The sequence below is a fragment of the Musa acuminata genome, chromosome BXJ2-5 (assembly GCF_036884655.1).
Source record: "Musa acuminata AAA Group cultivar baxijiao chromosome BXJ2-5, Cavendish_Baxijiao_AAA, whole genome shotgun sequence".
Taxonomy (NCBI): Eukaryota; Viridiplantae; Streptophyta; class Magnoliopsida; order Zingiberales; family Musaceae; genus Musa; species Musa acuminata.
In genome coordinates, this window is record NC_088342.1 from 12627517 (window position 1) to 12640000 (window position 12484).

Consider the following 12484-nt stretch of genomic DNA (forward strand, 5'->3'; position numbering starts at 1 on the left):
GGCCCGCTGCGGATCGGCAAGGGGAACACAGCTGGAGTCTCTTCAACGGGTGACTGTTAATTGACTCGATCGGGTACGTTCTGGCTTGAGTTTGAATCAAATCCGAGCCTCTTACGTACTTTGGAATTTTAGCATTGAGACAGAAATGATTAAGTTGGAATGAAGTAATTAAGTTTGAAATCAATACGAACAGGAAAAAAAATATATATGGATAATATTTAAAACGAGTTCGAATAGTTGAATAGTTGTTAGTCGTTTCTTTAATCCCATTGAGCACGATAAAAGATTCATACGCCCCTTCAGTGGTTATTATGAATAATGCTTCTCTAAGAACTAGGTTATAACAAAAGATGTTGCAACTTTGCAATGCCTTGTATCTCAAAATCGGGGAACTAAAAAGCAAATTTTAGATCGTCGATCTATGACCAGAACACTCCGGACCATCAATCATTTAACAACATATCTTTGGCACTCTTATATACACGTCTCAAAGTTCAACAGAAACCCCACGCAGTTGGTCTTGCCTATTCCCTAGGACTGACATCACTTGGAACTCAACTTGAGCATTGTATTGAAACAATCTTTGTGATGGCTAAGCAAACCGAAACATCATCAAACTGCAAAATTCTGAGGAATTCACACGAAGAAGAAGTCAGATGGTTCCTAACGTTTAAGGAGGCTGTAGGAAGGCATGTCCTCGATTCGTTGGATGTCTTCCAGTAGAAGCTCTTGTTCAAGCTGACGGCGTGTCGACTTCATGACCAACTAAACGAAAGCAGCAGAGATCAAGAGATCAATGCAAGTACAGAAACAGAGAATAAATAGTCAAAAGGATAGTAAGAGCAACGAACATTGAAGTCCATGTAGGAGGCGCGCATTGCGAGCCATTGCTGGTCCATCATCTTGAAAGACATGCAGTACAACACATCGAAAGCTCGCTCGTTTTCTGGAGGCAAATTACAAGGAAAACTCTTGTCAGTGCCAAGCGTGCAAGTTCCTATAGGAGAAACATTCCAGAGAACAGACTAAAGAATAGCTTCCGTCCTTGGTTTCTGAGAAAAGCCTGATACTTGGCTAGAATTAAAACATTTCATGCCATTATAGGCAATTACAATTTCCTGTTTATTTACGATGAGTGCAAAGTGAGAGAGACAACAAAAAGGATCAATTTGAGGGTTACCTAAAAAGGCATGGTTGTGCTCCATATACAACAAAAAAAAAAAAAAAAAAACAGATACTAGTTTAATATACAAGATCAGCGCAAATGTGATGGCTACATAAAATCGTCAATCAATTGACAATTAAACAAGGGACCAGCGGTAGATCTGAATCAGTGTCCAGACACAAGAATTAGAGTACTCATATGTGGGAACCAAATCCACCATTTTCCAAATTCGGTTTAGATATCAGGTAAAACTGGGACTGTACACACTACAAGGTATGAATTCAGAATTCACATGTAATCCGATAAGCTTTCTAGATCGTCATATAAGCTTAATAGTGATTATATGTTTGTTTGAGTGAAGTATGTCTGCCGAGAAATGATCACAGGGAATTCTGCAGATCAGTGGTCTAGTTTATAGCATCTGGATACAAAAGGTAGTAAGCAGGCAATGATGGTGATATTTGCCCCTATCTGACATCCAGAAAAAGAAAACAGCCTTGGCAAATAACAAAGCAATAATCAAACTGCTGAAACGTACCTGAAAGTAGCTTCAAGAAAACTGATGCCATCATTGATGTTGGTTTGGCTGCAGTCACCAATATAGTTAATAAGCAGTGGTGCCTAGACCTTAAATTGGCAGAAAAGTAATTCGGTAGATAAATATCATAAAGAAACCTTGTAGAACTTTTAATGTGAGTATACATTACGTGCAAGCAACTCCTAGAAATTTAAAAATTAGGTGTCTGTTAACCTATTATGATCAGTAGAGCACAAACCAGCTTGAAGATCAAGCATCTGTATGAGCATGAATGTAATATTTACACCAGCAACAGCAAATGGATACTCCCACATGGCTCTGACGCCTTCCCGCTTTTGCAGAAGATCCTGGAAAGATTTCTGCAGGGAGATTTTTGATAACCAAAGATGACAGCAGGTTATCAAAGAGAATGCAGGCTAAAAAGATGCGAACTGTGATGCGAAGTAACATAAAAGTCAAAGATTCAAAATATATGATAACAAATATTAGCTCTACAGTGGGTCTTAATTTCGTATCACCCATTTTTTGGTACAAATTATACGAGATGATTTAGTCTGCAATCACTTACACGAATAAGGGAAGTAAACAATGAGGTGTAACTAAAATATACTTTTATCAAAAAGTACTAAGTAAATACACGATATAAAACTTCATGTATGTCTCTGGTTCCCACTTTTGAGTAGGGACATGTCCTGGTGCAACCTGACTTAAACAATGAATCTAGACTAAAGCAAAATCAAATCACAAATCAAGAGTTATTACTTAATGCTAAGCCACTCGAGCTATTAACTAGTAAACCCTTGCATTTAACCCACCCACAAGCCTTTCAAACTCAATCAGAATTCAAGTCTCGTTCAAAACGAGGAGAACTCTAATTTTGTAATGCCAACAAGCTAACAGTCCACAACTCTGATTTTTTTTAATTAAAAAACTTAAATATCAAAAACAAACATAATTAAGAACAGTACACTGCATTTTGTAAGTATAACAATGCATTAAACAGTTTGTTGAAAGTTCAGTGCTGAAATTATTTTTTGCATACATGAAAAACACAAATTCCTTGTATTCAAAATATACAATAAGGTGTTCCTGTTTTAGAATAAAAAAGGCAGACTTACAGGATAGTTCTTGGCAAAGAATAACAGATTTTCCAAAGATATGAAACCACCTCCTCTGTAACACAAAACCAAAAATTATCTAAAACTGTCACGCTAAATGTAAGTGAGCTCTAAACAAGACATAGCTATGGAAGAAGTAACAGAAATATAGTACCTGAAATCAGTAGAGGGATCTTTTCCTTGCCATCCCATTTCCTTCCACTGGTCAGATATTATACCATAGAGTTCGACCCCAGGATAAGCAGCATACCAAAGGGCCCACAAAGCTTCCTAACATGATTGAAATATAGATCATAAGATGCTAAAATATAAACTCCACAATAAGGTATCGGTTTCTTGCTTCTAAAAAATATATATTGATGGTTTTTTTTCTTAAAACAGAAATTTGTATTTAAAAGGGAAATAATGATGTATTTAATTAGACCATTGGAATGTAGCACAAACTTTTGTTAAGGGAATGAAAAAAGATTAGAGTCTCAAATCATGTTTTCCCCAGAAAAACAAATGTATTGTGATATGTAAATGCAAACCACCAAGTAACGTAAGAAAACACTTTGGTCCTTGTATGCAGAAATAGTTATATAGTTAACATTAACTACGACGCTTAGATAGTAACTAGTAATACACTATCTGTAGTATAAATACTTAGTCATGTATTAACTATTTTATTTTTTGTGCTCGGGAGTGTTCTGCATACTTAGAGTTCAAGTTTCTTTAGTTCAGAAATAATCCATTACAAAAAGCAATTTAAAGTTAACGGTTTGCTTTTTCCCAGATTTAGAACGAGTTCTCCAACATCATAAAGATTCGTTCTTAACTTGCTTGTGTTCATACAGCGAATTGGATGCAATACCAAAATGTACCTGATGCTCTTTCTTTGAACTATCATACGCAACATCTATTCGGCTCTGTAATCTTCGCAAGCATTCCTCCTACAAACACATCAAACAAATTTAAACTCCTGTTGGGCTTCCAACTGACTATCCAAAAGGAAAAGTTGGTAGTAAATTCTCAGATGATTAAAAGATCATCGAACTAGCTTACGGTAAATAAATGTTGAGAGATAAACTAAGACATGGTAACCAAAACATGCGCGTGCATTTCATGAGAGGGAAATTAGAAGGGGAGATTTTTGATACTCAAGAAACTAAATAATACGAATCAAAACAAAAATTGAGTTCGGCATTGTTTTGAAATAATAAAGAAAATTATTGCAGATGTTAGATTTTCTTAATAATTTAATCTGCCAGATATTAGTTGCGAGGATACAATAAGTTATTGATCTTTTAGTAGGTATTCCGAACAAATCCCGTTAAGCACGTATTCATGCAAACATAATAATGTTGACAAATACTTATCAGCACCTCAGAAAGCTTCGCTTCATGAATAAAAGTACGAACATATAGAACCTTCCAAAATTCATCAAATCTTGAACGCAAGTTCTGCTGAAAACTTTTTAGCAAATAACGATTAAAGTATGAAAATAATAAAAAAAAATATCTTTTTTTAGTAAAGAGTAAATAGTGAAAGTGGGATTGGAGCTTACAATATATTATTAGTCTTTACCAACTAAACTAACTAACACATTTTTTTAAAAAATAATATATATATATATATATATATATATATCTTTTCATCAATATATACAGTATGATTTTATCCTATATAAGAACGATGTTTTAATACTAAAAAATAAGAGAAAAATTATAAATAACCAAGAAAACTGGATTCACTCCGTCATTTTGTCTGCTTCCCACCTGCTGCCACCCAACAAGTGTTTCGAACACGAAACATCAAACTAACAAGTAAACCAAATCGCATAAATTAACTAATAAAGGCCAATAAAGGAGATTCAGTGATATGAATGTGCTTGGATCAAGTTCGACCCTTCATCGGGTCTTACTGCAACCATTCAAGGACCCAGTCCAAATACATTTAATATATATATAATTCAATCAGATAGAGATTTAGTTCAATAGATAAATACAAACATAGGATCATAATTATTTATAATGTCGCACAGATTTGATGATAAAGACGATGCAACATCAAGCCTATCCCATCTGACCAAAGTGATGACACGACCAAACTCGGAAGTTAAACCGAGTCCAACACAGAAGCAAGGTAAAGTCAGTGAATTCGTTCAACGTACTTAATTTGACCTCGAGCTTAGCTTGATCAATCCAAACCACACTAGATGTGCATTACATGTGGAAAAAGGTTAGACTAACGTGTACATCGATGCAGTAACAAATGAGTCACATAATAGAATAAATAAAAGAACCAAATTTCGATTATACCAATTTGTACGAGCTGGTATTCGCAGACTCGCTCAAGGATCGGTAATAATATAGATTAATACCAATCGGTATTTAATTTTCTATTATTTCTCAATATTATCATGTGGTATGTGTCAAGACACTTTTTTGGTATATAGATACTTTACTGGTCTGACCCTTTAGTATCGAGATTTAAATTCTTGGAATAAATTAGTAAAATTTAAATGGAAAAATATTTTCATCCTTTCATAGCTAAAAAATATGCAATGCAATAAAAATGTCCTTTTTAAAAAAAAATTGGATTCAAATTCAAAAGAAAAAGATACTGACAAAATTAAAAATAGTAGTAAGTGACAATTAAGCTTATCTTGCATATATAATGATACGTAATGATGTTTGTTCTATATCAGTTATCCGAATGTAGACGACAAACATGACCATGATACCCATCATTATGTCGCAAAAGCAATCATTATTTCTTAACGACAAAAAGAAATGATACGACAGCACAATGCCATAGTTATGTACCAAGAGTAACTCAACTAACCAAATAATGCAAGTTTCTACTTGAACGTACTCTGGTTTAAACAAGCGACTTGTCTGAAAGAAATGGATAGTATAATATATGATTTTACCTGTGAAGGTGTCAGATCAAATAATAGACGAGTATTGTTATCTCGTCTTTGGGCACAAACGCATGACAGGCCTCGTCCAATCCAAGCTGTTGATCCTGTTACAACCTCAGCTATAGAAAACACAAGCTAATGAATATATTCATACTCTTCAGCGAACTCCAAAATTAAACACAATGTTTAATGGAAAATAAACAAGGAAAATGACTTGTATTGCCATCAAACCTTATAGACACAAATCTTCCTTGACAACTAGAAATCACACTCAAGCTGTATTACTAACAACCTCACTTTGCAAAACAAATTACAATCACTTAGAACTCGAAATAGAGAGATCGAAAAAGGACAGGTAACAAAACAAAAGCACACAATATAATTTAAAGGCCTTGCATTAACACAATTTAGGGGTTCTAGGAAAATTCAGCTTGCAGGAACTTTTTATCAATTTTGGTGATTACAAGCATATGAACAACTACTGGAGTGGTAACAGCAGCATGACTTTGATGAAGCAAAGATATAAAGTATGGCCCGTACAATAACAAGATTGTTATATACATATTCATATCAAGCAAGGCCACAAATTATTGGAAATAACATATTAGAGTAGGAAGCGCAACAAAGATATCAGAAAAATTGATTAGACAGACAAACTGGAGGCTAATATGAATCAAGAAGCCTTGTTTAGTTCAACATTGATATGTAAAATGCACTACATATCTTGACTCTGTTCTGACTCTGCCATGTTAAAATAAAAGAAATAAAATCTAATCCCTAAATATAGCATATGACTCATCTTTTATGTTTTATATTAGCAACCTAATTATACGTATCCTGGAGGAACATAATTAAAATAGTCACATACCACTACAGTTAAGAGCATCTCTCATATACCAGATTCCATCGATCTAAATGCACAAGAAAAACAACGCTTTAGATTACTTAGCTGAGATTGTTCCATCTTTCATCTCGATCTATTGTTCTTCTTTTAGCGAAGTATTTTGAAGAGACGAGCAATCGCATACCAGGCGACGAGCGGCATCCGCTCCCTCGAGGCGGCCCCTGCGACACCCTCCTCACCGCCACGAACGGCCCGCCTTTTCCGTCCGTCTCCCGCATCTGCGTCGCCTCTGGGTTCACTCCGAAACCTTCGTTCGAGCCCCACGCTCGACGAGACCACCCATCCCGACGACCACCACCAACTCCTCAAGGACTCGGCATCCGAAGCGAAGCACGAGGGTCGTCGATCGATCGATGAGCGCGTCGGGGGCGGACTCGTGTCGGAGAAAAGGGGAAGAAGAGATCAAGATCTCGCTCCCATGCTGCCTGATACGACTCTGCGGAGCGAGTGGTGGTTTCCTCTATCTCTCTCTCTCTCTCTCTGTCTCTCTTGTCTCTCTCTCTCCCTCCCTCGCTCTTTAGATGGCGGATCGTTCAATTGGTTTCGATTCGGTTTGCGTATGGCATTTATTTATTGGGAGAGTAAAAATAATGGATATAATGCGGATTAATCCTAAGACGGAGCGAATGTTTTTCCACGCTGGTTTTCTAACGGGCGTTGATTACGCGCAAGAACAAACGTCCCACCGAACCGCAAACGGGTTCTGCCACCTCAGCGCGTAAAATTAACGCGTAGGAATGACATGTTTGTTTAAGATGTGGAGAGCCATTCATGATGGCTGCGGTGTTCGGTGTCACTTTTATCCCGGCCAGCCCCGTGCCTCGTTGTGGTCACCTTCCGGTGGGCGAGCACGACCCTTTGCATACAAGTTTGGTCCCCTTCCATGGTCAATTCTTGGAGGCAATCGTGATCCAAGCTGCAGCTGTTTGATCCCAAATTCAACACGAATGAAAGCAAAAGCTAATCCCTCATAATTTTATTAGGATTCACCCTCACATCTATCTTTCTCCTTTTGTATCAACATTTATTGATATTTATAGTTATTTGTCAAAAAATAATTTTCCCAAAGTATGGGCATTTAGTGAGTTAATTTTAAGGTTTTCAACTAAATGAATGCTTCCGATTCTAATGATCATAATATTTCTTGGATGTATGTGTATATTCATTAATTAATTTTGGAATATATATGAAAGCTAAATAGGTAGTATCGTGATTGGTATGAGTACTAATATACTAATAATTATCTGATTTCGAACGAATTAAAACATTAGTGATGACATTAACGATGGGCTCTCACCGGCGGTCAACTTAAGAAAGATCGTATGAGACCTTGATGCAACAAGTCATTTTGGTTGGAATCAACATGAATAGACCAAGGTAAATTGAAAATTCAAGAATCGATGATCGCATTTGGTCAAAATGGAAACAATCATGGTCAAGATTTTTGCTTACAGAAATACTCCAAATTGAATGACTAATTAAAATGTGATTTAAACAGGAAGCTCAATTGGTTCAACAAATATCACAAAGCTGGTTGACATTTGGCGCTCGATGTGGCACTCGTAGTTAAAGAATGATGACAAGTAGCATCACTTGATGATGTTTACAAGACTTGGAGGCGTAGTAGGTCAGGGAAGGTGAGCTGCTGTAGAGCACTACTCCTAACGAGGAGGTTCGAGTGGTTCGACAATGTCTAATTTGAAAATAATCAAAAGGAATCACCAATGTACTTTCGATCCTAAAAGGGAATTTAAATAATATGATTTGTGCATGCAACAAATTCCAGCCCACCCATGTGATTATTATATCATGAATTATTATGTTAATAAAGACATAAAGTCTCAATTATTTAGGTTGAATATGTTTTCATTGAGATCCTTAAAGTTTAAAATATTTAATTTTATATTTATAAAAAAATTAGATATCTTTTTTTATCACTTCTCGTACTATTAATACTAAGCATTTTATCTTTTAAATTACATACGACTCATTATTATGTGTTCATTTCATCTAAAATAATATTTATTTATTTTATATTCCATATAGCTAATGTTTCAAGAATGGATATATTTCTTCTCTATTTAATGGTTTGCAGTAAGCTCACACATTCTCTTCTTCTTTTCCTAATTGTTGTGGTAGAATTAGGTTACTACCACCTAAATTTACTCCCACATTTTACTCCTAGAGATTTAGACAATGTGACCTTAGACCAATGTAGATCTAACTAGGAAGTTACCTGTATTAATAACATAAATCAACATGTATTAATATCCTAAGCACAGTCCCCTAGGCAACAGAAGGTCCTATTGGCCATTCAAAATAGAGATTTAATATTATTAATGTCATAAATCAACAAGAGACACATGCTATGCTAAGATCCAATAACAATAGACATTTTTTTTATTATCCCAACAATAAAAATATTTCATGCAAGTGCATAGGGATCAGATAACTGTGTGAGTTCCAAGCTCTCATAGCTCAATGTGAGCAATACTATGTTAAATGTCCAAAAGTTATATATAAGAATAAGCTTAAAATAATAAATTAGTGCATAAAGCTCTAATTAAAAAGTCAATATCTTTGTTTTGTTTGATGTAAATCATTATTATTTGAATCATAAAGAAATTATTTTATCGTGGAAGGATCTAGAGAAGTTTATTCTAGATATTGCTAAATTTATTGAGAGGGAGACCAATCTCCAACCCCCTTTGGAGATCCAACCTGTTTGGGAGTCTTACATGCATAGGATTCAGAAAGTGAAGTGACATCCCACTAAACAAAGCGATAGCATGTGAGTGACTATGATAGTTGAGGATAAGACTTGGAGGAGGATGGGCACTACTTTCTCTCTTCAACACAGTTCTTGTTGTTCCAGAAATTTTAAGGGACAAGATAGTGGAATTATTTTACATTTATGACTGGTCTAAAGAAATTACAATACGGTGGAAGCATGAATCTTACATACTAATTTGGTTATATTTCTTTTAAATTTTCTGTCCTTTGTTCTTGATTTAATCTGGACAATCTAAAAGAAGATGAAGGGTGGTGTTCATGGTGATGTTGAATTATTGATTTCTTTCTTTGGAGGAGAGAGAGAGAGAGAGAGAGAGAGAGAGAGAGAGAGAGAGAGAGAGCATTGAAAGAAAGAACTCCTAAAAGAAAAGGTTCAGTCGATTGACTTCTTTTATGGAACAAATTACGGCTCATCAAAAAAGTGAGAGCCACTGAATGCAAAGCAGAAGCAGGAGCTCAATCATGGTGGTCAGTGGTCGGTGGTTACTTATGAGACCACCTTCTTTCTTAGTTGGCTGAGATGAGCTGATGGGGTAAGCAGACCCCAACAATTTGATCTAAAGCTCCTCATCACTGTCAAAGTTGGAGCTCTTGTGGAGGCCATAATCCAAAACTGCTCAGCATCAGTGAAGTAACTCAAGTGTTTGAAGCACAATACCAAGTTACTAAGAATTGCCAGCATCAGAAATTTGCTGTCTCATTTCACAAAATGTCACAGATGCATTCAGTTTCAATATGAACGAGAGAGAGAGAGAAGTTAATCAATTGTTGGATGCCATGAAGATGCACAAAAGTTCAGATAAGTTATGATAGCATAATCTTTCAGGAAATTCCAAGACCACCTGAAAAGTATACATCAGGTTGTCAGTTGCAAAGCTTCCTGGAACATAAGAAGAATAAAGAAATAGGAAATCTACAAAACTCAAGATGCTTGATGTTGACAGTCTTAGGCTTCACTTGAAGCACATTTAATTATGATTAAGAAAGGAAAATAATTGTCCTGGATACTGTTCTATGAAAATACATTCTTTTGAACTTGATATGCAGACTTACAACAACAGTATACAGGCTTACAGGAACATATATCCAACATCGAACACTAAATTCAAGTTGCTAAATCCTATGTTTCTCTTTGAAGTACCATGAAAGAATTGCAAGACCAAAGATCACAGTTCTTACTTGTAATGATTAGCTGACAATGAACAAAACCTCCATTGGACATTGAGTTGTCATTAATATATGAACATTTATCTTCTGTAACGCAATGAGCTAAGGCATGCAGAAACAAGTGGTGCAGAAGCAGATCACCATCTTCTTCAGCTAAATAACCTTCTGGACTTGTCTAAATACAAACCTATGCAGAACCAATCTCTTTATTGTGGCTATAGAAATTAATCTTCACGGAAACACAAGTTTGTGTAAGCATCCAACTTTCCATGATGATCACGGATCATATTTAGAGTGACATGGAGTCACTGTAATTTACTTGACTTAAGTTGCAGGGAATACAGAACCATGCTTGTTTCAAGTCAAAAGAAGCCCAAACAATATTCAAATTGATGGATCAACAGAGTACTTACCGAAACAATTTTGGGACACTGAAAAATCCTAAATTTGCAAAACCACTATTCATGATTGTTTAGTGAATGCATAGATTCTCATAAAAAAGACTCATATTGTAGGTGGTTGCTTGCGGTCATTCTTTAGTCGATATGCATTACAATATCTTTTGGTTGGAAGGAGGATGTACTTAAACTTCAATTGCTCATTCTCATATCTGTCTTGTGGCCGCTTTAGGAGTTCTAAGGAGGCTCAAAGTAGCATATTTTTGTTTTCAGGAAAAAGGGTCACATTTAGGTGAATCAGTAGGAAATTTTGTGTGTACCAATGTATGACTAAAGAAGTTTGGAAAGATGAGTAGTGATCAGCTCCAATAGTTTCTGCTGAATAGTTCTCGATGAACTTGAAGTACTTCAAAATTGTTGATTGAGCCTTGTCTTTTTTTTTGTCTTGGAAGCTAGCTATCATCCTTTAGTTCTTTTTGGTTACAGTCACAGATATAAATAGAACATTGTGTATTTGATATGAGAATGTTTGGCATCTGAATCCATCATCCAAGTGAAGTAGAGAGTATTCAAAGGCTGGATTTTGACCTCCATTTTTTCCCTCCTGCTTCTCTCAAAAATCCAAAAAAGATGGAGCAGATACTGATGTTGAAAGCTCAAAAAAAGAATTTGTAAATCTTCGTAAAGCAAAGTAAAATAAATCTGAAGATGATCTCAGCGTTGCAAATCACCAGATCTTTGAATTCGAACAACTTGAACGGATCTAAAAAGCTGTGATTGGTTTCAGAATAGGCATCAGGATTTCCATTCGGACTAGTCGTAAGATTAGCTCAGGTTGACTTGTGAGCTCCAGAATAGGATTAGGGCGAAACATGAATTATGTTTGGTTAATAATGTTGCTGCCCAATTGAAGTCTGAAGTATTAAAATTAATCTAAATTTAGTCTTAGTAATATGGTTCATTTGGTTTCCTTCATAATTATGCCAATTCCTGCATCATGCAGCATTAGGAAATACTATTACAGGTAGAGACAGCCTGCATTCCCCTTAAAACATCATGAGATCTTGAAACCTCCTGATTAGATTTACAACTGGAGATGCAAAAAATTTGTGCACAGATAAGAAATTACTGAAACGCGTTCTCTAGTTAATTAACCAGGCAGAATCATGCTTCATTTTCTCTGGGTTGTTTGCAGTCTTAAGATCTGAAGTGGCACATTCTCTGCAGCTTGGAATTCTTAAGCAATGAAGGATACAACCAATGGAAAACTATGCATCAGAAAAAAAGCATCATACTATCTTAAATGGCTAATGATTAATTTGCAGTAATGGTAAAAAAAAATTTGCCATATATATATCCATCATGCCTGAAAATTCTCTGCTTATGTTGTTTCAGAAAGTGCCCCATGTTCTTTTGCAGCAGATTTTTAAGAGCTGTACATTTGATGTCAAATGCTTAATACATTTTGACATTTCTTTGCAGTTTGTAGAACAAAG

At 35.6% G+C, this 12484-nt stretch overlaps 1 protein-coding gene across 3 annotated transcripts; it reads right to left on the reverse strand.

Moving 5' to 3' along the window:
* Positions 1-387: 387 nt before the first annotated feature.
* On the reverse strand, positions 388-7181 carry LOC135612515 (uncharacterized). 3 transcript variants are annotated; one of them, XM_065108903.1, is made up of 9 exons: positions 6755-7181; positions 5736-5830; positions 3685-3753; positions 2976-3091; positions 2822-2876; positions 1942-2062; positions 1704-1751; positions 852-946; positions 388-765 (listed from the first exon to the last, which is right to left on the reverse strand). In XM_065108903.1, exons 1-9 carry the CDS (start codon positions 6846-6848, stop codon positions 664-666), a joined length of 795 nt encoding a protein of 264 aa, XP_064964975.1. In that variant the 5' UTR covers positions 6849-7181; the 3' UTR covers positions 388-663. The 3 variants fall into 3 exon arrangements, with proteins under 3 accessions (XP_064964975.1, XP_064964976.1, XP_064964974.1); XM_065108904.1 differs by having other exon boundaries at positions 1917-2062; positions 5736-5845; XM_065108902.1 differs by having other exon boundaries at positions 5736-5845; positions 6755-7180.
* Positions 7182-12484: the final 5303 nt, after the last annotated feature.

What these genes read in the sequence shown, in the direction of transcription:
- LOC135612515 (XM_065108902.1), bottom strand. Translation starts at nt 6,848, where the DNA reads ATGCGGGAGACGGACGGAAAAGGCGGGCCGTTCGTGGCGGTGAGGAGG. An exon ending in GATCCCTCTACTGATTTCAG is followed by an intron (nt 2,877 to 2,975) that starts GTACTATATTTC and finishes TTTGTGTTACAG; the next exon opens with AGGAGGTGGTTTCATATCTT. An exon ending in TTTCTTGAAGCTACTTTCAG is followed by an intron (nt 947 to 1,703) that starts GTACGTTTCAGC and finishes ATTTGCCTCCAG; the next exon opens with AAAACGAGCGAGCTTTCGAT.